Source organism: Macaca thibetana, chromosome 6, assembly GCF_024542745.1.
Source record: "Macaca thibetana thibetana isolate TM-01 chromosome 6, ASM2454274v1, whole genome shotgun sequence".
Taxonomy (NCBI): Eukaryota; Metazoa; Chordata; class Mammalia; order Primates; family Cercopithecidae; genus Macaca; species Macaca thibetana.
This window is the reverse complement of record NC_065583.1, coordinates 99,257,481-99,280,765: the sequence shown is the minus strand read 5'-3', so window position 1 is coordinate 99,280,765 and position 23,285 is coordinate 99,257,481. Positions and strand designations below refer to the sequence as shown.

Sequence of the window (23,285 nt, the reverse complement as noted above, 5' to 3'; positions counted from 1 at the left end):
ACATAACAATAAGAAGAGAACAAATAATACAATGAGAAAACATGACAAAAGACATGAATAGGCCAGCCGTGGTGGCTCAAACCTGTAATCCTAGCACTTTGGGAGGCTGAGGCAGGTGGATCGCTTGAAGTCAGGAGTTCGAGACCAGCCTGGCCAGCATAGTGAAACCCCCATCTCTTTACTAAAAATACAAAAAAAAAAAAAAAAAATTAGCTGGGCGTGGTGGCATCTGCCTGTAGTCCCAGCTACTTCGGAGGCTGAGGTAGGAGAATCGCTTGAACCCGGGTGGCAGAAGTTGTAGTGAACCAAGATCACACCGCTGCACTGTAGCCTGGGCAACAGAGCGAGACTCCGTCTCCCAAAAATAAACAAACAAACAAACAAAACAAACAAAAAACATGAATAGGCATATCATAAGGAAACATGTATGACCCGTAAATATTTGAAGAGGTATTCGTCATGTCTGATTATGATATAAATATTAAACTGTACTTGAAATTAGTTGGGGAAATACTTCCTCTTTTTCTGTTGTCTCTAAGTGTTCATATAAAATTGGGATGATTTGTTCCTTGAAGGTTTAGTCAAACATCCTGTAAAACCGTTGGGGCCTGGTGTTTTCTCTATGGGAAGGTTATTAACCACAGCTTAGATCTCTTTAATAGTTAAAGAAATACTTGTAAAACTGTAGGGTTTTTTTGAGTCTGATCTGGTAAGTCATTTTCCTAGGAATTTATCCATTTCATCTAAGTTTTCAAAATTATTTCATAAAGCTGTTATGACATTCTATTATGGGTGTGTGTATATACATACATGTATATATATGTATATGTTATATATTTGTGTTGGAATGTTCCAAACTATGACTTCAATTTCTTTAGTAGATGTAGTGCTATTCAGGTTATTTTTTCTTGAGTGAGCTTTGATGGTATGTGCCTTTCTGGGAATTTGTCCATTGCATCTAATTTGTCTAACTTATGGCATGAAGCTGTTTGTAATATTCTCTTATTATCTTTTTAATATTCATAGATTTATAGTGATTTCTCATCTTTCATTCCTGATTTTGGTGATTTGTGTCTTCTCTCTTTCTCTCTTGTTTCTTGATCAGTGTATTAGTCAGGGTTCTTCAGAAAAACAGAACCAATAGAACGTGTATGCATGCACACGCACGCACACACACACGGAGGATTTATTATGAGAAATTGGTTCATGCAGTTGTGGAGGCTGAGAAGTCCCATGATCTGCTGTCTACAAGCTGGAAACCAAAGATATCAGTTGTTTAATTCAGTCTGAGTGTGAAGGCCTGAGAACTGGGGCTGCTCACTGTGTAAATCTCAGTCCAAGGACCAGAGAAGATGAGATGAGATGTCAGGGAGAAATAAGAGGCAAATTCCTTCTTCCTCTGCCTTTTGTTCTATTTCAAGCCCTCAATGGATTGGATGATGTCTACATTGGAGAGGGCAGTCTACTTTACTGAGTCCCCTGACTCAAATGCCAATCTTATCCAGAAACAACTTCACAGTTAACACCCAGAAATAATGTTGAATCTGGCCATCCCTAGGGCCAGTCAAGTTGATACACAGAATTAACCATCGCAGTCAGCTAGAAGTCTAACAATCTTATTGATCTGTTCAAAGAACCAGCTTTTGTTTCACTAATTTTATGTTGTTTTTATTTATTTTACTTTTTTCTTTTCTTTCTTTTTTTTTTTCAGCATGAATTATCAAGCAATCTATTGGTTTTTTTGTTTGTTTGTTTTCAATGTCATTTGGCCTTTATTATTTACTTTCTTCTGCTTGTTTTGAATTTAAATTTGCTCTTTTTCTTTTTCTTTTTTGGTTTATTAAAGTGGAAGCTTAGATACTTTTTTGAAATTCTTTCTAATTTGGTCTTGAGGTCTCTCTCTGGAGAGTGGCTATAACATGCATCCTTGCTGTAATGGGACTCCCTGATGGTTATGGATGTTTACAATGTACATTTCATGGGACACTTCTTTATCCTGGGGGATGGATGGCCTAATGCCTAAGTGTCTGACCCATGCCCAGGTGTCCCTTTCACGGTACACTTGTTTTACTGGTAGACACCCTGTGGTTCCTTGTTGACCTGTGTCTAGTTTATTCCCACCAAGATAGCCTTTCTCTAGGAGAACCCTGACCAGGAGAAAAGTCTGAGTGTGTCAGCAGATGAAACACAAGAGGAGGCAGCACAGCAAATCACATTACCTAACAGAAGCGGTTTGATTCCTTGACAGAGCCCAGAAAGAACAGGGCAGCACACCTTGCAGGGCCATTTGGGACACACATGCTCAACCAGCGGGTGGGGGCAAGAGAGAGGCAGATACAGAGGACTTGTGGGATTAAAGATTTATTGGGGTCCAAAGTATTATCCAGACAGGTTTCCCATGGGGAGTTTTCATTGGTGGGTTTAAAGCACGCAGCCATGAGTTCTGTGGGGCCACGTTGTGACTGAGAGATGGTTACTGTGACATTTCCGTGCAATCTATGTGGGGTGTAGGGGTCAGTGGGGCATGTCCCTGGGGCTGTATTTAGCTTCCCCATAGGGAGGTGGTCAACCAGAGGCAATTGTATTGGGGGCTATCTAGATCAACCACATTTGAGGAACTGGGAAGAGGTAGATAAATGGAAACTGTGTCAAGTGTGACTAAGCCCTGCTCTGGCATGAGAAATTTCAACTTAAATTCAGAATTGATGCTGAGGTAACATAACACTATAGAATTCACTACAGTCATTGATTTGAAACCTTCAGTCTTTTCTAATATATTTAATGCTCTACATATCCCTCTAAGCACTGCTTGAGCTGCTTGCCTCAGGTTTTGGTATGTTATGTTTTAGTTTTAATTCAATTCAAAATGTTTATTAATTTCTCTTTTGACTTCCTTTTTGAACCATGGAATTAGAAGTATGTTACTTATTTTCAAATATTTGGGAATTTCCAAATATATGTGAATTTTCTATGCACATTTGAAAAGAAAGAATATTCTGCTGATGTTGGGTGGAACATTCTATAAATATTAACTAGCCCAAGGTGGTTGATAGTGCTATTCAGGTCTTCTGCATCCTGTATTCAGGATGATAGTGGCATTAAGTGGAGGGAGGTGAGGATCAAATTTGGATGTTGGATCATACTTGGATGTTGGATTATTGGCTTACTTTCAGTAATGAGCTTAATTATTACATTTTTGTACATTTTAAAAATCCCACAAATAAGGCATGAACCAATGGTCAGAGTGTGTTATGAGCCAAGGATTATGATTACTATTTCTCAGAAAAGAAGAAAAAAGAGATTTAACTTTTCTTTCTTGGTGCTTTACATTTTGAATTTTTCACTTTGTGATGAACTTATTACTTAATTTGGAGCCGGAAAGGAGGAGGGACTATCCTTTGATATTGGACTCTGAATTTCCCTAAAAGAGTCCCCCAAAAGAATCTGCTTGGAGTTAGAGGAAAAAAAACAAGGCCCCCGGGTTGCAGACTGGTGAGCTGGCAGGAAAGTAGAAGAAGGTGAAGTCAGAGAGGTGGGCAGGGCCAACTTGTGTCCAAACTGCAGGCCGGGATAAGAGATTGGGGTGTTATTCCAACTGTAATGATAAGCACTGGAGGGGTTAGAGTAAGAGAGTGACAAGATCAAATCTATATTTTAAAATGCTCACTGTGCCTGCTATAGAAGAACCATGACAGAGGGGCAAGGCCTCAGGTTATTCAAGGAGGGGGCTGCTACAATAGTCCAGGTGAGAGGGAGTAGGTAGTAACTTTGCAGGTGGAGAGATGTCATACTCTTCAGGATGTATTTTGGAGTTAGGTCATGAATGAAAGAGCAAAAGAACTGACATCATCACTGTCACCATCACCACCATCACCTTTTCTAATATGTACTGAGTGTTATTTTGGTGCCAGACATAGGACGACTAAGCATTTCACATGCATAATATCTTTTAATCCTCAAAGCAATCCCTGTGTCGTAGGTACTATTAGCCCCATTTTACAAAGAGAAAATGGAGACTTAAAGAAGTTAACTTGCTTAACTTCTTTGTTTGTTGGTTTTCAGATTAGTTATAAGGCAGAATTTTGATTTTTAAGTTTAGAAAAAATTTTAATGAATGTGAACTAAATAAGGCACAAAATAGATGGAAATAGAATAGACAAACATCAGGAAAACTAGAGAGTTATTGTTGTTAAGATAGAAGTATTTTTATTGTAAGTTTCAACCTGCTATCTTTGGGTTACTATAGAGTATATGAAAACCAAGAGACACCATCACTAAAGAATCCTACTTGGTAGCTCTTGCAATGTGGGGGGGAGTGGGAACAGGAAGGAGAACAATTTTCCCTCTTTTCTGTTATCTTCCAAGTAGAAGGAGTTTAATTAATAAATGGGTTTCCATCTGTCACTTTACTCATTCCATGCCAGGTAAGGATGTGTGGCATCTGCAGCACATTTCAAAAGCGTAGTCTGGGCATGTTCACCTTTTCCTTTTTGAGACCCAGCCTGAACACAGAGCATGCATTTCCCCTGTTTTTTTCCTAGACAGGCCTTTTTTTCCCACCAAGAGCCCAGTGCTGCCAGGATAGGCTGCCATGTCTGTCTTCTGGTGGGAGGGCTCAGTTAGAATCCATTTTGCTCCTACTCTAAGCTTTCCTCCATTCTCTGTCCTGGCCTTGCACGCCAATAAAGGTGGCATTTGGGCCTCTACTTGTCTTACCCCTTGTGCTGTTTTTCATTTGGTTTAACATTCAGTTGGGGTAGAAAGGCGTTTCTATTTGATTTCTCTCAGAGACACCCCACTCTCTCCAACCAAGAAGAAAGGTAGGTCTTCATACATTAGATCAGTTGATGAGATTTAGGTCAAGAGTGATCCTGATTCTTGATACCACCCTGGGCAGATCTAGCCATTTTGGGAAAAGAGCCAAAGGTTTTTACAATATTGATGATTAATACTGGAACATTTAGGGGGATTCCTAGTACTTTAGCTGTGAAAGTGGAGGCAGCAGTTGCTATGGAAATGTGACAAGTTAAAATAACAACTTTAAGTGAGCATGGAGAAGCAGTGAGGGTAAGACCGATGATTACGTGCTCTGTGTAACTCTCATAATGAATGTTGAGTGCTTCATTTTCCTGATTAAATTATTAAACACAATTTTTTCTTTGTCCAAAATGAGTGAGATTTCTTTTTTTCTTTTGAGATGGAGTCTCGCTCTGTCACCCAGGCTGTGGACACGATCTTGGCTCACTGCAAGCTCCGCCTCCCAGGTTCACGCCGTTCTCCTACCTCAGTCTCCCGAGTAGCTGGGATTACAGTCGCTGCCACCATACCCAGCTAATTTCTTGTATTTTTAGTAGAGATGGGGGTTTCACTGTGTTAGCCAGGCTGGTCTCGAACTCCTGACCTCGTGATCCGCCCGCCTCGGCCTCCCAAAGTGCTGGAATTACAGGTGTGAGCCCCCGCGCCTGGCCTGAATGAGATTGCTTATCCTCTCACTCTAGCTGCTGCTTGGTGCAGTGATTATTTCTTCTCACCTCTATTCCAAGGTAGAACTAAAGAAATAGTCTGTGTTGCCATATGATCTTACTGATACTCAGAGCTGATCTTTAAAATCCGGTTATTATAATTAAACCTCTGTGTGGGATCTAGGGGGAGTTCACAAAGCTGTTCTTTGATGCTCTTTGTAAAATTCCTGGAAGGGAGGTATAATTTTAAGATGCATATTAAAAGTTGTTCTCCAGGTGTTCTTGAGCTTGGCTGAGAATCAAGCAAAGGGAAATAAGCTTCTATTTCAGTAGGGACCTTTGAGTTCTAAGAAAAGAAAGAGACTTTTTCTCACTAGGAAAAGAAAGATAATTTTTCTCACTGCAATGTGAGAAATGTGTTAGAATCTCCTTCCCTGGAGAGATTTCACAGCTGGGTAGATGGACCAGATCTGTGTTGTCTATGAGTTCAGTGGGGAAACAGTTGATCTTTGGTGATGCAGAATGGCAGAAGTGACTCTTTCAGCCCTTGCATTCCACAGTAAAATGAAAAATCATCAGGATTATTTCAAGATTATTCAAATATAATATGTAAATGATTATAATGTATAAATATAAAAATTCCTACCAAAATAAGCATGCAAAATCTCAGACACTTTATATTATTTAGACTTTATCGCTTAAAGGACTTTGCTGTAAACCAATTTTTTCCTTTGAATTAAAAAAAGTGAGAGAAAAGGAAGGAAATAGAGGAAGAAAAAAGAAAAGAAGAAGAGAGGGGTTCTGGGTTTGCATTGCTATACAAAAGAACAGAAGTAATTTTTCTGTTGATTTAAAAATTGCTTCTTGATCTCGTTGGTTCTAGCGATCATTGCTAATTATGAGGATAGCCAAAATGAATGACTCTGTAGCCAGTTCATAGATACAGCCATTTCACATACTATGGACTAGTGTGCCCATGTACATGTGAATTTTAAAATTTACTTAGATGGGTTTTAAGTTAGAATTCACAAAAGTATTTATTTAGAAAATAATATATTGGAGTTGTTACCAAGTAGTTGTATATAATACTCCCTTTCAAACTAAGTGTGCATGGCCGGGCGTGGTGGCTCATACCTGTAATCCCAGAACTTTGGGAGGCCAAGGCGGATAGATCACCTGAGGTCAGGAGTTTGAGACCAGCCTGGCCAACATGGTGAAACCCCGTCTCTACAAAAATTACAAAAATGATCCAGGTGCGATGGCTCACACATGTAGTCCCAAACTACTCGGGAGGCTGAGGCATGAGAATTGCTTGAACCCGGGAGGTGGAGGTTGCAGTAAGCTGAGATCACGCCATTGCACTCCGGTCTGGGCAACAGAGTGAGACTCCATCTCAAAAAACAACAACAACAACAACAAAAAGAAACTAGATGTGCTGGCTAATTTATATCCAAATAATTCATTTTGCCCTTGTTATAAATGTGACTTCAAGGATAGGGCAACATCACATGGCACATATTCTCAACCTGAATTTCATCTCAGTGTCTCTGTCAAAGTGGACGCTGCAGGTGCCTGGTGAGAGCATTTTTTTAGGGTAGTGGAGGCCTTTTCCTTCCCTGGGTCCCAGGTCTGTGAGGCTCAAGCCTCTCTTCCTAGTCTTGCCTTGATTACCACACTAAATATGTCATTTAGCAAATCCTTCTGATAAAGGCTCTTTTGTACTTCAAGTAAAGAAACCCATATCGGAGTGTCTATTATATACCTGCCACTGTCTCCTTCATTTAATCAGCCATTGCCTGGGGAAGAGGTGGGGCTGAGCTTAAGCAAGGTCACTGGTTTGCTGTATCCCAAAGGTGTTTACATTTCTGCATGTTACTGGGCTGGGAGGATTTTGGGGGTGAGGACTGTATTTTGCACTTTGTATTCCTGGTAAAGAATCTAGCACGGTGACAATCAGTATTTGTTGAGCGCACAAATTTGTTTCAAGAGATCTCCTGTCTTAGTTTAGCTTGAGCAGCCCAGAACACAAGTAAGTGCCATTAATCTGGCACATCATCTGTGTTCCAGGAAGTCAAAGGGAAACCTAACGTGAGAAATGTGAACATTTAAATTAAAAGCACTTACAACTATTTAATGTACCATCCTGATTCTAATTAATGCAGAAGTTAATTTGATGAAAATTGGGAGAAATCACGGCAGCAATTTTGCTCTGAACTTGATAAAGAGTTATACAGTACCTCCTGCTCCTTGGGGAACGGAGGGTGCTAGTGAACTGATGTAACCTGGATTTTGTCTGTTCCCATTTTCAAGTGGCAGAATTCTATGGAATACTTGAATTAATTGATATTCCCGTTATAGTTGCCTAAAGACTCAGGCCTTGGGAGTCATAACCATGTGCCACAAAGTGGAAATTAATTCTGTGGCAGTTTTCGATAGGATCATTCATTCATTCTGTGTATTTTACTGAGCACCAACTTGGGCTCCAGGTATATATCAGTGAAATAGACATAGTATCTGCCATCATGGAGTGTACCATGTGATGAAGAAACAGCATCAGTAAGTACATAAGAAAATAAATCTCTCAGTGCAAACTGTGATATATGTTTGTTATGATGAAAGTGAATAGGATACGGGGAGAGGTAGAGAGATGTGAGGTGACTTCACAGAGAGAACAGTATGTGCAAGGTCACTTGGGTGCAAAGGAGCTTGGCATGTTGAGGGTGCTGAGAAGCTGAGTACGAGCCAGTGTGCCTGGAACATGCTCAGGAGGAGGAGCTGGTGTTAAATGAGGCAAGAGAGACCAGCAGGGCCCAGGCCACGCCGGGCTTTGTAGGAGGTACATGGATTCGGATTTTGAATCACTGTGCAAAGACCATTATAATTGATGCAACTTTTGGTCTGAGAGCATTGAATGAATAGAGACTGTGCACCTATTAGTCTTCTCAAGGTAAATATTAGAATTCTTAAGTTAGATCCATTTTTGTTCCTGTGGGAACACAATTCTATATGGTCATATATGATTATGGGAAGATAGATTTTTGATATTCAAATATTCAGGTAACATTATCATTTAGTTATACATAGTAAATCAAAAAATAAAGCAAACCCAAGTTGTTTCCAGTTGTAAAGAAGGTAGCATGGCTATACAGTTTCCTGTTCTCCTGTGGAGACGGTGGAGGGGAAATTCCATGTGCCTCTGTATTTTCTGCATGTGTTGTGAGCTAGTCCCTAACTACTCTTTGTTCTGAATACCTTTTCTAGGATGTTTGTATGGGGAGAAGCCTTGAACGGTAGAAATCATGTCCCCTTTGGAGCAAAGGACAGGCTTGCTTATAGCATTGGAAAGTAGAGGTAGTGTTTCCCCTCAGAGCACAGGGCAGATAGGTTTACTACCCCCTGTAAAAAAATTGGGGCTCCTTAAGCTCAGGGTTTCTCTCCTGAAATGAAGCCCACTGTGTGTGCAAGTATCCATCTGGGCCTACCTACATTACTCCAAGGGGAAGGGGAACTGACCAGACATACTGATGCTTGTGCCACTTGCTGTGCGGTGAGTAATAAAGTCCTTTTCTCTGACCCAGGAGTCTGTGTCTTCTGTCAGCATTCATAAAACTGTCAGACTAACTAGTTAGCTTCGAAGTGAGTAAAATCTCAGACCCTTCACAGTTCTTCACAGAGGCTCCTCAGCAGTCCGAGCAGGAAGGTACGATGCCAGGCAGGTGACACCGTAGTGCTTTGCAGCCTCTAAGATGTCCAATTAGCATTTCTTGTCTCTGTTTTTCTCCTCCAAAGTCACAAGATGAGCTGTTCTCAGACAATCACATCTTAAGTGTGACTTCTAGTCTAAAATACATGTGTGAAACCTACTAGCTACTAATTATTATGCCTTGAATGTTCTTAACCAAGTGGGAGAATGTTTCAACAACAGAAAGAATACTATGTTAAAATTTTAGGATCAGGACATAAAATCTATTAAAATGATACTTTAAATTAAAAATATTGTGTGTATGTCTGAAAATGTAAACCCAAGCATATTTCCATGAAAGATTCTTTTTTTTTTTTTTTTTTTTTTTTTTGAGATGGAGTCTTGCTCTGTTTTCCAGGCTGGACTGCAGTGGCATGGTCTTGACTCACTGCAACCTCTGCCTCCTGGGTTCAAGCAATTCTCCTCCCTCAGCCTCCCTAGTAGCTGGGATTACAGGCACCTGCCACCATGCCCGGCTACTTTTTTGTATTTTTAGTAGAGACGGGGTTTTACCATGTCCACCAGGCTGGTCTCGAGCTCCTGTCCTCGTGATCCGCCCACCTCGGCCTCCTAAATGCTGTGATTACAGGCATGGGCCACCATGCCTGGCCGAAAGATTCTTATGTGATAACCACTAAGGGACTAACACTCTCCTTTCTCAGGGTTCACAGAACCATTATTGTCACAGTGCGGGATCATCATTGGCTTGGGCTCTCACTTTCTCCTGACCAGGGCCTTGAGGAGTAGGCACTACCACTGCTCCCATGGGAGAATACCAGGTACTGCTCTGGCAGCTGCAGGAGATGTTCTGTATCTGCACTGTCCAATACAGTGGGCGCTAGCCACAAGTGTCCACTGAATGCTTGAAATTTTGCTTATTTGAGATATAAGTAACACGGTGGCTCATGCCTGTAATTCCAGCACTTTTGGAGGCTGAGGTGGAGGGACTGCTTGAGCCCAGGAGTTCGAGACCAGCCTGGGTAACATACCAAGACCCCCATCTCTACAAAATATAGAAATAAATAAATTTTAAAAATTATACACTAGAGTTCAGATTTAGGGCAGAAAAAATGTAAAATGTTTCACTAATAATTCTTAAAATTAAGTATGTTTGAAATGATAGTATTTTAGATAGGTTAAATAAAAATACTGTTAACATTAGTTTCATCTGTTTATTTTTACTTCTTTTTAATGTGACTAGAACATTTTAAATTCCATGTGTAGCTCTCATTCTATTTCTATTGAACAATGCTGTTCTAGATCCTTGCTACTCAAAGGGCGGTTCTCAGGCAAGCAGCATCACCATCATCATCATCTGGGAGCTGGTTAGGAATGTGGTATCCTACAACCCACTCCAGACCTACTGGGTCAAAATTTGCATTTTAACAGAATCTCATGTGATTTGTATGCACTTTACACTTTGAGTAGCTGAGCTTCCCTAAGACTAGGACTGGCTGGTTTAGCAAACTAAAAATATAGGATGCCCAGTTAAACTTAATTTTTCAAATAAACAGTAAGTTTTAAATATAGTATGTCCCAAATATTGTATGGAATATGCTTATATTAAAATCATTTTTTTTTTTTTTTTGACATTCAGCTTTAACAGGTTATCCTATAGTCTATCTGTCAACATTACCTAAAACTAACTTCTCTTATCCAGACCTGCTTGTTACATGAAATTCCACAGAATCAGGAAAAGAACAGAATGAGAAAAGGAGTGGTGAAGAGTAGAAGCTGGGTGAAATGAAAACAGAGAAGAAAAGACAGTATGAGGAGGCAGTAGGAATTAGATGGGGCACGGAAAGGCCACATTTAAGGCCAGCGACCCTTTTGATTTTGTAATTTTTGTTAGCAACTTTCTTCCTTATTCCTGCATTCTCCCACTTCCCCTAGTCATTCTGCTTTATTCTCCTCTTCTTATTTTCTACTGGGGTCCCCTGAACTATGTTGGGAGAAAGCGGTGTGTGAGAGGAACGGGAATGTCTCCTCAGCGCGAAGACCCCAGCTTTCCTATAGTCCATCATCTCTGAAATTTCGCTTACAAATAGCCCTTTTCTGCTACCAGTACTTTGTCTTTAAGCCATCAACATTCCTAAGTGCCCCAAATGGTGACACTTGACACTTTAATTTTGGAGGATTTTCTTTATTGTGGCATTTTAATTGTACTTTAAAAAAATGTGAAACAACTCTTAGGAATTTTGTGGTTTGTTTTGTTTTTCAGGCTTTTAGGGGAGTGAGGGGAAAGGAGAGGCCAGCAGGGAAGGAATAACAATAGACACTCTACTTAGCTAAGCGTTAAGAAGAGCCTTTCATGGCCTGGCGTGGTGGCTCACGCCTGTAATCCCAGCACTCTGGGGAGCCAAGGCGGGCAGATCACCTGAGGTCAATAGCACGAGACCAGCCTGGCCAATATGGCGAAACTCCGCCTCTACTAAAAATACAAAAATTAGCTGGGCGTGGTGGTGCATGCCTGTAATCCCAGCTACTCGGGAGGTTGAGGCAGGAGAATCCCTTGAACTCAGGACATTGAGGTTGCAGTGAGCCGAGACCGCACCATTGCACTCCAGCCTGACAGAGGGAGACTCTGACAGAAAAAAAAAACAAAACCAAAAAACCACAAAAAAACCCTTTTATCCATGATCCCATTTAATCTTCACAACAATTAAGTGTGTCTGTCCCTACTCCGCAGATGAGGAAACAAGGCTCCAGAGGGAAGATCACCTGCCTGGTGTCAGCTTGCTCACTGGTAAGGAGCTTCTGATTCCAAAGCCGGTGCTCCTGTGCTCCTCACCGTTGCTGTCCACACCTCTTGGCAAATGGAGGCTTATGAATTCATCAGGAAACTGTGAACTAGGACATACATGTGAATTTAGGGAAGTTCCGAAGATTTTTATTTATTTATTCACCTGAAAAATACATGTAAAAATATATACTTCATAGATTTTGGGGAGAAATTAATAGCTTCCTGAAGTGTAATATGAAATATATAATAGTATGACATATATGTAGTATGAAGTATATAACATAAAGTCTTAAGAGTTATATGACAGTATCAAAACAATGCAAATTTCTAAAATGAGCTTAAGTGGTAAATATATTTTCTTTAAAAATTGGCTCCTTAATAATCTTTCCATGAGATGAATAATTTAAAACCTAAATATTTATTTCACTCTACACTGTAAGCATTATCAGACCCCTCCCTTCCCTCCCGCCCCACCATGGAATACATTCTGAAAAAGCTGCCCTGTTATTGGTTGAATATGCTGTCAGTCACATGGCATGAAAAGTACTGCGTTTGCTCTGTTTGCATTTATGAATTAACAGATGTTCTTGCTTTAAAGAAACTGATTCTTTTCTGATGGGAAAAAAAATCTTGTTTAGTTTTTCACTGATTTTTTTTATGTATAGGATTTTCACTAACCTTGGACCATATATTTGCCAGGAAGAATGTAAGGTGAGTAACTGCACACCTTTTAAAGCAATGTATTTGTGAACTTAAGTGCAAGTATGAAATTAGGTGGCTCTGTGATTTCTTTATGTTGTTTCATATCCACATTTGTTTGTGATTCAAAATGGATATGCTAGATCATACAGGTAGCTACAAAAATTATTGAACAGAGTTTATGCTTGAGGTAAAAATATAAGCTTTTTTGTAAGAGATAAGGGTTATTTGTTCAAAATATCCAAGAAACTTTTGTAGTATGTATCAAAGTATTTATCTATGAGAAAATGACTCCTCAAATCAGTGTTCAGATTTCTTTCATACTTACAAGGAAATGTTAATTCCACAGTATCTCCTGCCATTATTATGTGAGAAAAGAGTAAGAAAAAAATTGAAAACTTCAGAAATATATATCCTGTCCTTCAAAGAAAAGGTGTTAAATCGTTTTAACTGTTAAGAGATGGCAATTAAATTCCTGTTTCTATTTCTATTGTCCTTTTGGCTTCTTTATACATCATTTAAGGAACATTTACAGCTTTTTCTATAAAAAAGAATATTCAAAATCTGAATAGCAATTAAGGTATGTCATGTCTCTCACTGACTCATTGTGTGCCTTCTCAACAAATGCATCAGGGAATTTAGTGTGAACACAGCGGACAGCAGCAAGCAGGAGAGTCTGGCAGAACTTGGGTTAAAGACTCCTTAGTCCAAAACTGATAAAATCTTTACATATAGACATTAACACTTTTTTTCTTCCATTGTTTCTGAGTCAATTGGTGCTTTCCTTCAGGTTCACTTTTGAATAGTAAGTGACTTATATCCTTTAGGTGGTTAAAGCCTAGTCCTGGTTTCACACCTGGGTTACACAGAAATGCCTGATTTGTGTATTACACCAGTAAAATGTACACCAAGAATTAGAAAAATCCCAGTTCTGTTTTTAAGACAAAGTTAATGGGCTTAATTTTAGCTTCAGAAGCTTTAGATCTTAGAAATCACATAAGTCAATGATCATTTGAATCTAATAATATGGCTCATTAATTCATTATGAAGGAAACAACAGTTGTTGTTTTATGTGTTCTTTCAAATAATAGATCCAAAATATAAAATATCTTTCAGCTCCCTGGGGCTATTCAATATTCTGTCTGTAGGAAGGAAGATTATATTTTAAGCTCAATACACGGTTTCTAAACATAGCGTGAGTAGGGGTCATTATTCTCACTTTGCACATTTCTTTCTCAAGTTGGGTTTATTCTTGATCCAAAAAGAAATCCTGTGTGACCTCCCATTTTCCACGTTGATTTCAGAGTATTTTCATTAATTTCTTAGTTCATTCATGCATGCAACACATTTTAAAAATAATTGGTGCTTTTAAGTAGTGAGGCCCCATGCTAGGTGCTGGGTCTACAATGGTGAGCACAACAAGGTTAGTCCCTGCCCTCATGGACTAAGTCTAATAGGGAAGCCCTTGTTAATCAAATGATATATATATTATTCCAAATAAACTTTGAAATGTGTTGTGAAAGAAAAGTATAGGAAGCAATGAGCACATACAATAGGGGGATTGGAACTCGCAGAAGTTAGGGATTGTGTTCCTGAGGAAGTGATGCGCTGTCATCTGGAGGATATGTAGAAAATCACTAGGAGGATGGAGAACATTCCAGGTGGAGGGAGCAGCAGGTGCTAAGGGAAAAATGAACCATGAAGTGTTCAAGGAACTGAATAATGCTAGAGTAGCTGGAGCAGAGAGAGAAGGGAAGAGGTGAAATAAGGCAAGCATAGCTGGCAGGACGAAGTCTGCCTGGATGATGTCTGGGTATTTGTGCCTATTTCATATATTATATTCAGTTACATTTTAACCTGTACTACAAAGTCTGGAGTTTAGGTAGGTTAGATTATTTGGCTAAAGCATATCTTTATTATAGTTTCATTATTACTTGGATGGGAACCTCACTTTTGTTGCTCAGGAAATTAAACTTATACTCACAAGACACTTAATGTAAACCGTAATGCTAATTTATAAGTTTCTAAAGGAAGGTATCTTTTTAAAAAATTAAATTACAAATTTTAGTCAAAGTAATACACCTACCTGGTTTCAAAAAATCAAAAGGTGACAAGACACACATTAAAGGAAAAATTATCTTTTAGTTATTTCTATAGGCAAACATTTTCAAATTTTTAGTTGTTTCTTCTGTTGGTCACTGCTTGTATTAGTGACCTTGTATCTAGACTTTTTTCTAGAAACAAACAACCCCTATATTGCAGAAGTTTGTAGCCTCAAACATTTCTTTCTTGCTCCTGTTACTTCTGACAGCTACAGGTGGGCTGCTGTGACCCTGCTCTAGCTCTGTTTCCACTTCTCATTCCAAGTCCCAGGCTGAAAGAACAGCCCCTATTTGGGCATGCTGTTCTTACGACAGAGGGAATGGGGCAAGAGATGGCAGGCACATGCAGACACTTGCAACTTCTGCAGAACTGTCACATTGTTGCTTCTGCTCATATTGCATTGGCCTAATTAAGATACATAGCTGAAACTGGAGAGTTCCCTGACCCCCCCTTGCAGGACGTGCAACAGGGATGTGGCGCATTTGTTTGGCTGCTGCCACATGTGCTCAAACCTTTTACAAGACGGGGAGCATGCAGACGGGCAGGTGTAGGAACCAGGGCAAGTGCTTTTGGGCTCTGGCCTCATGGTAGCATCTAGGGTTGGGTGCCTGTGACTCTCAAAGCCCCAGTGGGTGTGTTACAGTGCTCTTTTAGCTCTGCCATCTGCAGACGGCTTAAGTGTTAACCAGTTTAGTGCCCTCTTGGACCCCAGGTTTTTGTTTGGCAACCAGGAAGAATCAGGTTACACAAGGGCTCAAAGGATGGTGAATGTGGGGGTTATATTGAGTGGTAGAGGTGGCTCTCAGTAGGAGGGATGGAGAGCTGGAAGGGGGATGGAGTGGGAGATGATCTTCCCCTGGAGTGTGGCTGTCCAGCAGCCAATCTCCTCTCTGACTGTCCCCAGCCAAACTCCTCTAGATGTTCAGACACTCCTTCTCGTCTCTCCTTCTCTGTCATGCTGTTCTACTGCTCTTCTGTTCACCTGTTCATCCGCTCATCTGCTTGTGGAGCCTGGGGTTTGGGGTTTATATGGGTACTGGATAGGGGGCCCTGGTGGGCCAAAAGGCAACATTTGGGCACAGAAACAGGAAAGCTTGTTCCCATTTAGGGCCATGGGTTTCCAGGCTTAAGGGTGGGGCCTTTGCCAGGAACTGCCCTCTTCTATCCAGTATTTCCCTGTCTCCTGTCCATATAGTGGCCAAGCCTAATGATGGGGCAGGAAGCATTTTCCACCCACAGGGAGGAACTGCAAGTCATATGGCCTAGGGGGATGCAAAATCCTCTCCCAGAGAAGGAAACAAAGACTTGGTAACAATCATACAATTCACTGTACTGCCATAGTATCAAAATAATATGCATAGATGATTTCTCCATTTATACATGTTAGATTTTATAGCAAGTTCCTTTATTATTGACAAAGTTCCTGTCTCCAACAATGTCCTCATCTTTCTTTCCTTCACTCCCCCTATTCAATATAGTTACATTACTACTTTCAGTTCATCAGTGCTTGCATCAAAATGACTATGTATATTGTTCACAGACAAGCCAGCTAGTAGACTGTATTTTGTTTCTTTCTTTTTTTTTTGAATAACTTTTCTTTTTCCCTTGAGTTAAAAATGGCCTTTTTGTAGTTGCAGTTTCAAAACATGCATAGTCTTAATTCTTTTCACATGTTCTTTCCTCCAATATGCAGTGGTCTCTCAAATTCCCCTTTCACTTAGAGATCTCTCTGTATGTCTTCCTTTTATTGTCTTCTTGCTCCAGTCTGGACTGATTCTATGTCTGATATACAATGGTTAGTCTTAGTTTCGCTTCACCACTCTTCTAGTGAGATCTGCTGTTCGTGAGAGCCTGTGCTTTCTCTTTGTTGACTTTTGCCCTTATGTTGTGGGAGCATGTCCTCCATTAGCTTCTGTGAAGGGGTGAGAGGGATGCATTGGCTGAACTCTTGCATGATTCTTGTTTTTTACTTCTGCAAGCTTAATAGGACATTTTCTTTATCCTTAGCTCCAAAATGATGCAAGTACCTTAACTCACAAAAATCAACTCAAAATGGACCTAAGTGTAAAAGTTAAAATTTGAAAACTTCTAGGAGAAGCACAAGAGGAAAATCTTGGTGACCTTGTTGGGCAAATATTTCTTTTAGAAACAAAAACATAGGCTATAACAGAGAAAAAGATTACATTGGACTTTATGAAAATTAGAACTTTTGCTCTTTGAAAACCACCATTAAGAAAATGAAAAAGGAAGACAGAATGCAAGAAAATATTTCCAGTATGTATATCGGACACAGGACTTGCATCCAGCACATATAAAGAGCACTTATGGAGGTCAATGAATTTAATTTTTAAAATGAGCAAAAGATTTAAGCACACTTCACAAAAGAAACTATATGATTGCTCTATAGGCATAAGAAAAAATGCGGGGCATCATTAATCACCAGGGAAATGGATATTAAAATTAAACTGAGCTAGCAACCCACACCCATTGGAATGGTTAAAATTAAACAGATTGATGATACCAAATGTTAGCAAGAATGTTGAACAACAGGGAAGCCAAAATTGACTGGCAGCTTTTCTAAAAAGTTACTTCTATTATGTGACTTGGTCATTCCATTCCTGGCTATTTATTTAAGAGAAACAAAAACATATTCACACAAACTCCTATACATTAATGTTCTTAAATCTTTATTTGTAGTAGCTCCAAACCAGAATCACCCCAAATATTCATGAATGTGTGCATAGACAAAGTATGGCATATCCATACAATGAAATATTTCTTAACACTAAAACAGAATGAACTACTGACATATGCAACCACGTACATGAATTTCAAAGTCATTATGATAAGACGGAAAGAAGCCAAATGCTAAGGAATATGTATGATTCCATTTATACGCAACTGTAGAAAATGCTAACTAGGCCAGGTGCAGTGGTTCACGCCTGTAATCCCAGCATTTTGGGAGGCCGAAGTGGGCAGATCACCTGAGGTCGGGAGTTCGAGACCAGCCTGACCAACATGGAGAAACCCTGTCTCTACTAAAAATGCAAAATTAGCCGGGTGTGGTGGTGCATGCCTGTAATCCCAGCTACTTGGGAGACTGAGGCAGGATAATCGCTTGAACCCAGGAGGTGGAGGTTGTGGTGATCTGAGATCACGCCATTGCACTCCAGCCTGGGCAGCAAGAGTGAAACTCCATCTCAAAAAAGAAAAAAGAAAATGCTAACTAATCTAAAGTGACAGAAGCAAGTCTGTAGTTTCCTCGGGTTGAGGGTGGAGGGAACAACTCGTAGCTGCAAAAATGCAAGCGGAAACTTTTTTGGGTGTTATAAACATTCTGTATTGTTATTGTGGCAATGGGGTCATGGGTATGTGCCTGTGCCAAAACTCATTTAATTGTATAATTTTCATGAATGCAATTTACTGTACATAAATTATATACCTCAATAAAGTTGATGAAAATTAATGAATTGCATGCATGCATACATTTATTAACAGCAACTAATAGACAACCTGGTCACCAATTTGTTATCTTCAGAAATTCTCATTAGATAATAGGGATCATATTACAGAGTGAATGGTACATTTAATTTGTAATTGGGTCCATATAATTAATTCTAAAGCACTTTATTATGATATAGATTTAGTAACTCTTCAGCTACAATTATGTTTTGCATATATATCATGTAATATACATCTTTCTCTAATTATAAAAATGTTGAGTTTATATGATAGCGATATATAGAGACCTTAGATTGGAATTGTTTAAGTATAGAGTTTGATTTACATTCTCATATACTGTAGGTAAAACTTATGGAAAACTTAAAATATGCAATAAACAAACTGTTAAATCTTTAAAACGTTTATGACAAAACTGGAGATTTAAACGCTACTTTTATGTTAAATAATTATCAGTATTTTCTAGATGTAATTGTGCTGTTATTTTTAAAAGTTCTTATCTTTTAGAGATATATACTGAAATGATATAATTTTTGACATTTTATTCAAACTACTATCACATGGGGGAAGACGGTGAGCTTGTAGGTGAAACAAGATTGGTTATAACCTGATAATTACTAAAGCTGAATAATGGGTCCAGGTACCTGGGGGCTTATTATTTTTTTCTGTTTATATTTGTGTATGTCTGAAATATCCTGTAATAAAAAATGTGTATATCTTCTGACTTAGAAATTTCACTTCAAGGAATTTATCTTAAGGAACTTCTCATGGGTGTGAACAAACCATCCACAGTAATGTTCAATGCAGTATTGTTATAATGCTAATAAAATTGAAAACAAATACTTAAAAGTAGAAATTTGGTTAAATACATTATGATACATTTCAATGATATAATACTACATGGCATTAAAAATGTGTCAAAAGTATATAATTACATGGAAAATATTTGTGATATAGTTTAAAAAAAATTGCAAACTCTAAAACAGTATGTCCAGAAAAATCCATTTTTAAACTTTGTGAAAAGTAAATTATATACATATGTGGTGTGTGTTTGTGTGTTTGTATGCGTACAGAGAGGATATATATACACATACAAACACAAGGATATATATCATAATTTATATGCTCATAAGTTTCCAGTATAACTTTTTGGTAATTGAGTCTGTCTTGTTTTCTGTTGGATGTTTTGGCTTTGATATGTTAACAATGCAATGTAGTATGAAATTTCACTGTAAAATGTTTTATATGCTTTACTATTTTGTTATTTTGTATTTGTTATTGGTTAAACCTTAGCGTGTAGCACACTGCTTGGCACATAGTAGGCTCCCCTGCCCGCAATATTATTCAGTGAATAAGAATCAGGTTTTATTTATTTATTTATTTATTTTTTTGAGACGGAGTCTCGCTCTGTCGCCCAGGCTGGAGTGCAGTGGCCGGATCTCAGCTCACTGCAAGCTCCACCTCTCAGGTTTACGCCATTCTCCTGCCTCAGCCTCCCAAGTAGCTGGGACTACAGGCACCCGCCACCTCACCCGGCTAGTTTTTTGTATTTTTTAGTAGAGACGGGGTTTCACCGGGTTAGCCAGGGTAGTCTTGATCTCCTGACCTCGTGATCCGCCCGTCTCGGCCTCCCAAAGTGCTGGGATTACAGGCTTGAGCCACCGTGCCCGGCCTTCAGGTTTGATTTAAAATAATTTTTCTGGCTGGGCATGGTGGCTCACACTTGTAATCACAGCACTTGGGGAGGCCGAGGTGGGTGGATCACCTGAGGTAGGAGTTCAAGAGCAGTCTGGCCAACATGGTGAAACCCCATCTCTACTAAAAATACAAGAATTAATACGGTGTGGTGGTACACCTGTAATCCCAACTACTCAGGAGGCTGAGGCAGGAGAATCACTCGAACCCAGGAGGCAGAGGTTGCAGGGAGCCGAGATCACACCACTGGACTCCAGCTTGGGCGACAGAGTGAGACTCCATCTCAAATAAAATAAAATACAATAAAATAATTTTTCTTTCTAAAATTTTTCTTTATTTTTCATATTTGTTTTTTGAAGAACATATGTTACTTTCTCTCTGTTAAATGCAGAGACAACAGGGGAGAGACATATTACTTTTTAAATGAGAAATTCACTATTAAGAAATGAACAGTTTTGGCAGGCTGTTTCTGCTCCTCTATTCTGAGATGTAATAAAGTGAAATATACTTGTTAAAATTTCATATAACATCTGAATTGTAGATATTTATTCAGCATCTTTTAATTTTTTTGTTTTTTTCTAATTTCAGTTCTCCAACATCTTCAAATAAAGAAGTGGTTATGAAGAATGGTAAGACTCCAGTTGCCCGCATGATTCCATGTGGGGTGGGAAAGGGCTTTTTCTGTGATAGAATTCCCTGACCAATGGTGTCTGTACCAGGAGTCACTCATGTGAAATCTTATATTAGTGTGTTCTAAATGATGAGCCAAAAGGGGCTTAAGCTTGATATATGTGACAGTACTTAGCATATTATTGCCACTCAATTACATTAATAAATAAAGGACATTTAGCATTGGTAACCACATCATTATTTATTTGACAGATCAGAATAATGGAGGTACGAAACCAGTCCAGAATTTCACAACAATACCAATCACACAGGTATGACTATGCCAGGAAACCAGATTGTAATCTAGCTCTAAAAAACTGAAAAACACGTTTCAATCGTGTCTGTGCTCCTGTGAAAATATAAATTATAATTGTATTAATAAGTAACATATTTTTGCTTCAAATTGGGGTGGGGAAATGTATTATGGAATCTCTTCTTTTTATTTTTATTTTATTTTATTTTTTAAATTTTATTTATTTACTTTTTTGAGACGGAGTCTCACTCTGTCGCCCAGGCTGGAGTACAGTGGTGCGATCTTGGCTCACTGCAAGCTCCACCTCCCAGATTCACACCACTCTTCTGCCTCAGCCTCCCAAGTAGCTGGGACTACAAGGCACCCACCACCACACCCAGCTAATTTTTTGTATTTTTAGTAGAGATGGGGTTTCACCGTGTTAGCCAGGATGGTCTTGATCTCCTGACCTTGTGATCCACCCGCCTCGGCCTCCCAAAATACTGGGATTACAGGCATGAGCCACCGTGCTTGGCTAGAATCTCTTCAAAATAAAAGTCAACTTTTATTTTGGATACAGAGGGTCCATGTGCAGATTTGTTACATGGGAGTAGTGCATGATGCTGGGGTTTGTGGTATGAATCACATCACCCTGATAGTGAGCATAGTATCCGATAGGTAGTTTTTTAACTACTCCACTCCTTCCACTCTCCAGTCACCCACAGTGTCGATGGTTTGCATATTTATGTCCATGTATACTCATTGCTTAGCTCCCACTTATAAATGAGAACATGTGGTATTTGGTTTTCTGTTTATTATAGAATCTTACAGTTGAGAAAAACCTAAAATACTTAATTTTACTTGCTCTCTTATATTTTCATTACAATATTCAGCTTCATTTCTGTTGCTATAATAATAATAATCTTTGGTTACTGGTAAGCGTAAGTTGCAGCTCTCTATTAACTAATTTTTCTTTTATCTGTATTTACACTAGAGTAATTGGTGTAAATTTCTTTCTTTGTATTGTACATTTTGTGGGTTTTAATAAATGTATAATAACATGTATTTACCATTAAGGGATATGACTTAGCTCTTTCATTTCTAGGAAGCCTTTTGCACCATAGACACAAGTTCATCTCTTACGTTCTTTATATTTGGTTAATTAGGCTCTCAACTACAATCTGAGCAAAGAAGGGCATTTAGAAAAAGAACCTTGGAATGCATTCAGCCATCATGGCCCAGTTAATGTCTCCATCGATGGAATTTCTTGCATTCTCTTCTGGGCCAAAAGAATCATGATTAAATTTAAGAATCAAACCTGGCTGGACCTTACAGACAAGGCATTTGGTCAGAAGGTAACAGTGGACCCTGACAACTCAAATTGCACTGAAGAAAGTGCTAGGTATGTTGATCTCTCAGTTTGAGGAAGCCCTTAGGGCTATTGCGTTGTTAACTCTGCATTCAATTTTTTTGTCATTTCAGAAAAAAAAAAAAAAGTAGGCTCCTTTGTATAGGACCCTGACACACATCTTTGAGAAAGTATTTACTGTCTAAAATAAAGGAACAAGTCAGAAGTTAACTTCAAAAATTGTTGGCTGGGCATGGTGGCTTATGCCTGTAATCCCAGCACTTTGGGAGGCCGAGGGGGTGGATCACCTGAGATCAGGAGTTCAAGACCTGCCTGGCCAACATGGTGAAACCTCGTCTCTACAAAAATACAAAAATTAGCCAGGCATGGTGGTGGGTGCCTGTAATCCCATCTACTCAGGAGGCTGAGGCAGGAGAATTGCTTGAACCTGGGAGGCGGAGGTTGCGGTGAGCTGAGATCCCATCATTGCACTCCAGCCTGGGCGACAGAGTGAGACTCGGTCAAAAAAAAAAAAAAAAGTTATATTTTCCTGGCAGTTTTCTGCTGAACCTTTTTGCTAATTGTCAGAATAACTTGTAGAAAATGAGACTTTGGAAAGCGAGGGTTCTCAAACTCATTTTGAAAACAGCAAAGGATTCCAGGCTTGGTCTCACCTCCAAATGTTAGGTGTTAAACTACTTTTATCCTATCAGGGAAGAGATCACATATCCCAGCAGGGTCATGCACATTCTAGTGGGTGACACACTAGCCAGGACAAATGCTTGACTCTGTGGAGGTGGGGGGCGAGGGGGGTGTCAGTGTGCTGAAATAGTGGAATATTGCCTGTTTGCAAATATGCAGGGCACTTTTCAATGGCTAAATTCCAGATAATTCTTTGGGACATTTCAAAATTGAAATAATTAGTTTTGATTTGAGATAAGCAGATTAAACAAATAACATGTTTGAAGGGCAAATCAATTTCCAATGCCTTTTTCTGCTTTTCAGTCATCCAAGCAAAAATTTTTGTTTTTATTTATTTTGGTCCAGGGAGAGGAAATCTGGCATGTCCTGCTTGCTTTCTATAAACCTTCTTTTCAACATTTGTTGGTAAAATAGATCCATTTGGAAGATTC

The 23,285-nt window shown here is 39.2% G+C and overlaps 1 protein-coding gene across 3 annotated transcripts in view; it reads left to right on the top strand.

Annotated features, from left to right (window-relative positions):
- LOC126957601 (V-type proton ATPase subunit S1-like) overlaps positions 1–23,285 on the top strand; it is a 108,310-nt gene that overhangs the window by 7,562 nt on the left and 77,463 nt on the right. For all 3 annotated transcript variants that reach the window (XR_007726828.1, XR_007726827.1, XM_050795707.1), the window contains exons 2-6: positions 11,894–11,950; positions 12,613–12,658; positions 20,492–20,532; positions 20,786–20,844; positions 21,971–22,206. Coding sequence is in view for 1 of the 3 variants with exons in the window: in XM_050795707.1 (XP_050651664.1) it covers positions 11,894–11,950; positions 12,613–12,658; positions 20,492–20,532; positions 20,786–20,844; positions 21,971–22,206 (439 nt within the window). In the remaining 2 variants the exon portion in view is untranslated. The remainder of the gene's footprint in view (positions 1–11,893; positions 11,951–12,612; positions 12,659–20,491; positions 20,533–20,785; positions 20,845–21,970; positions 22,207–23,285) is intronic.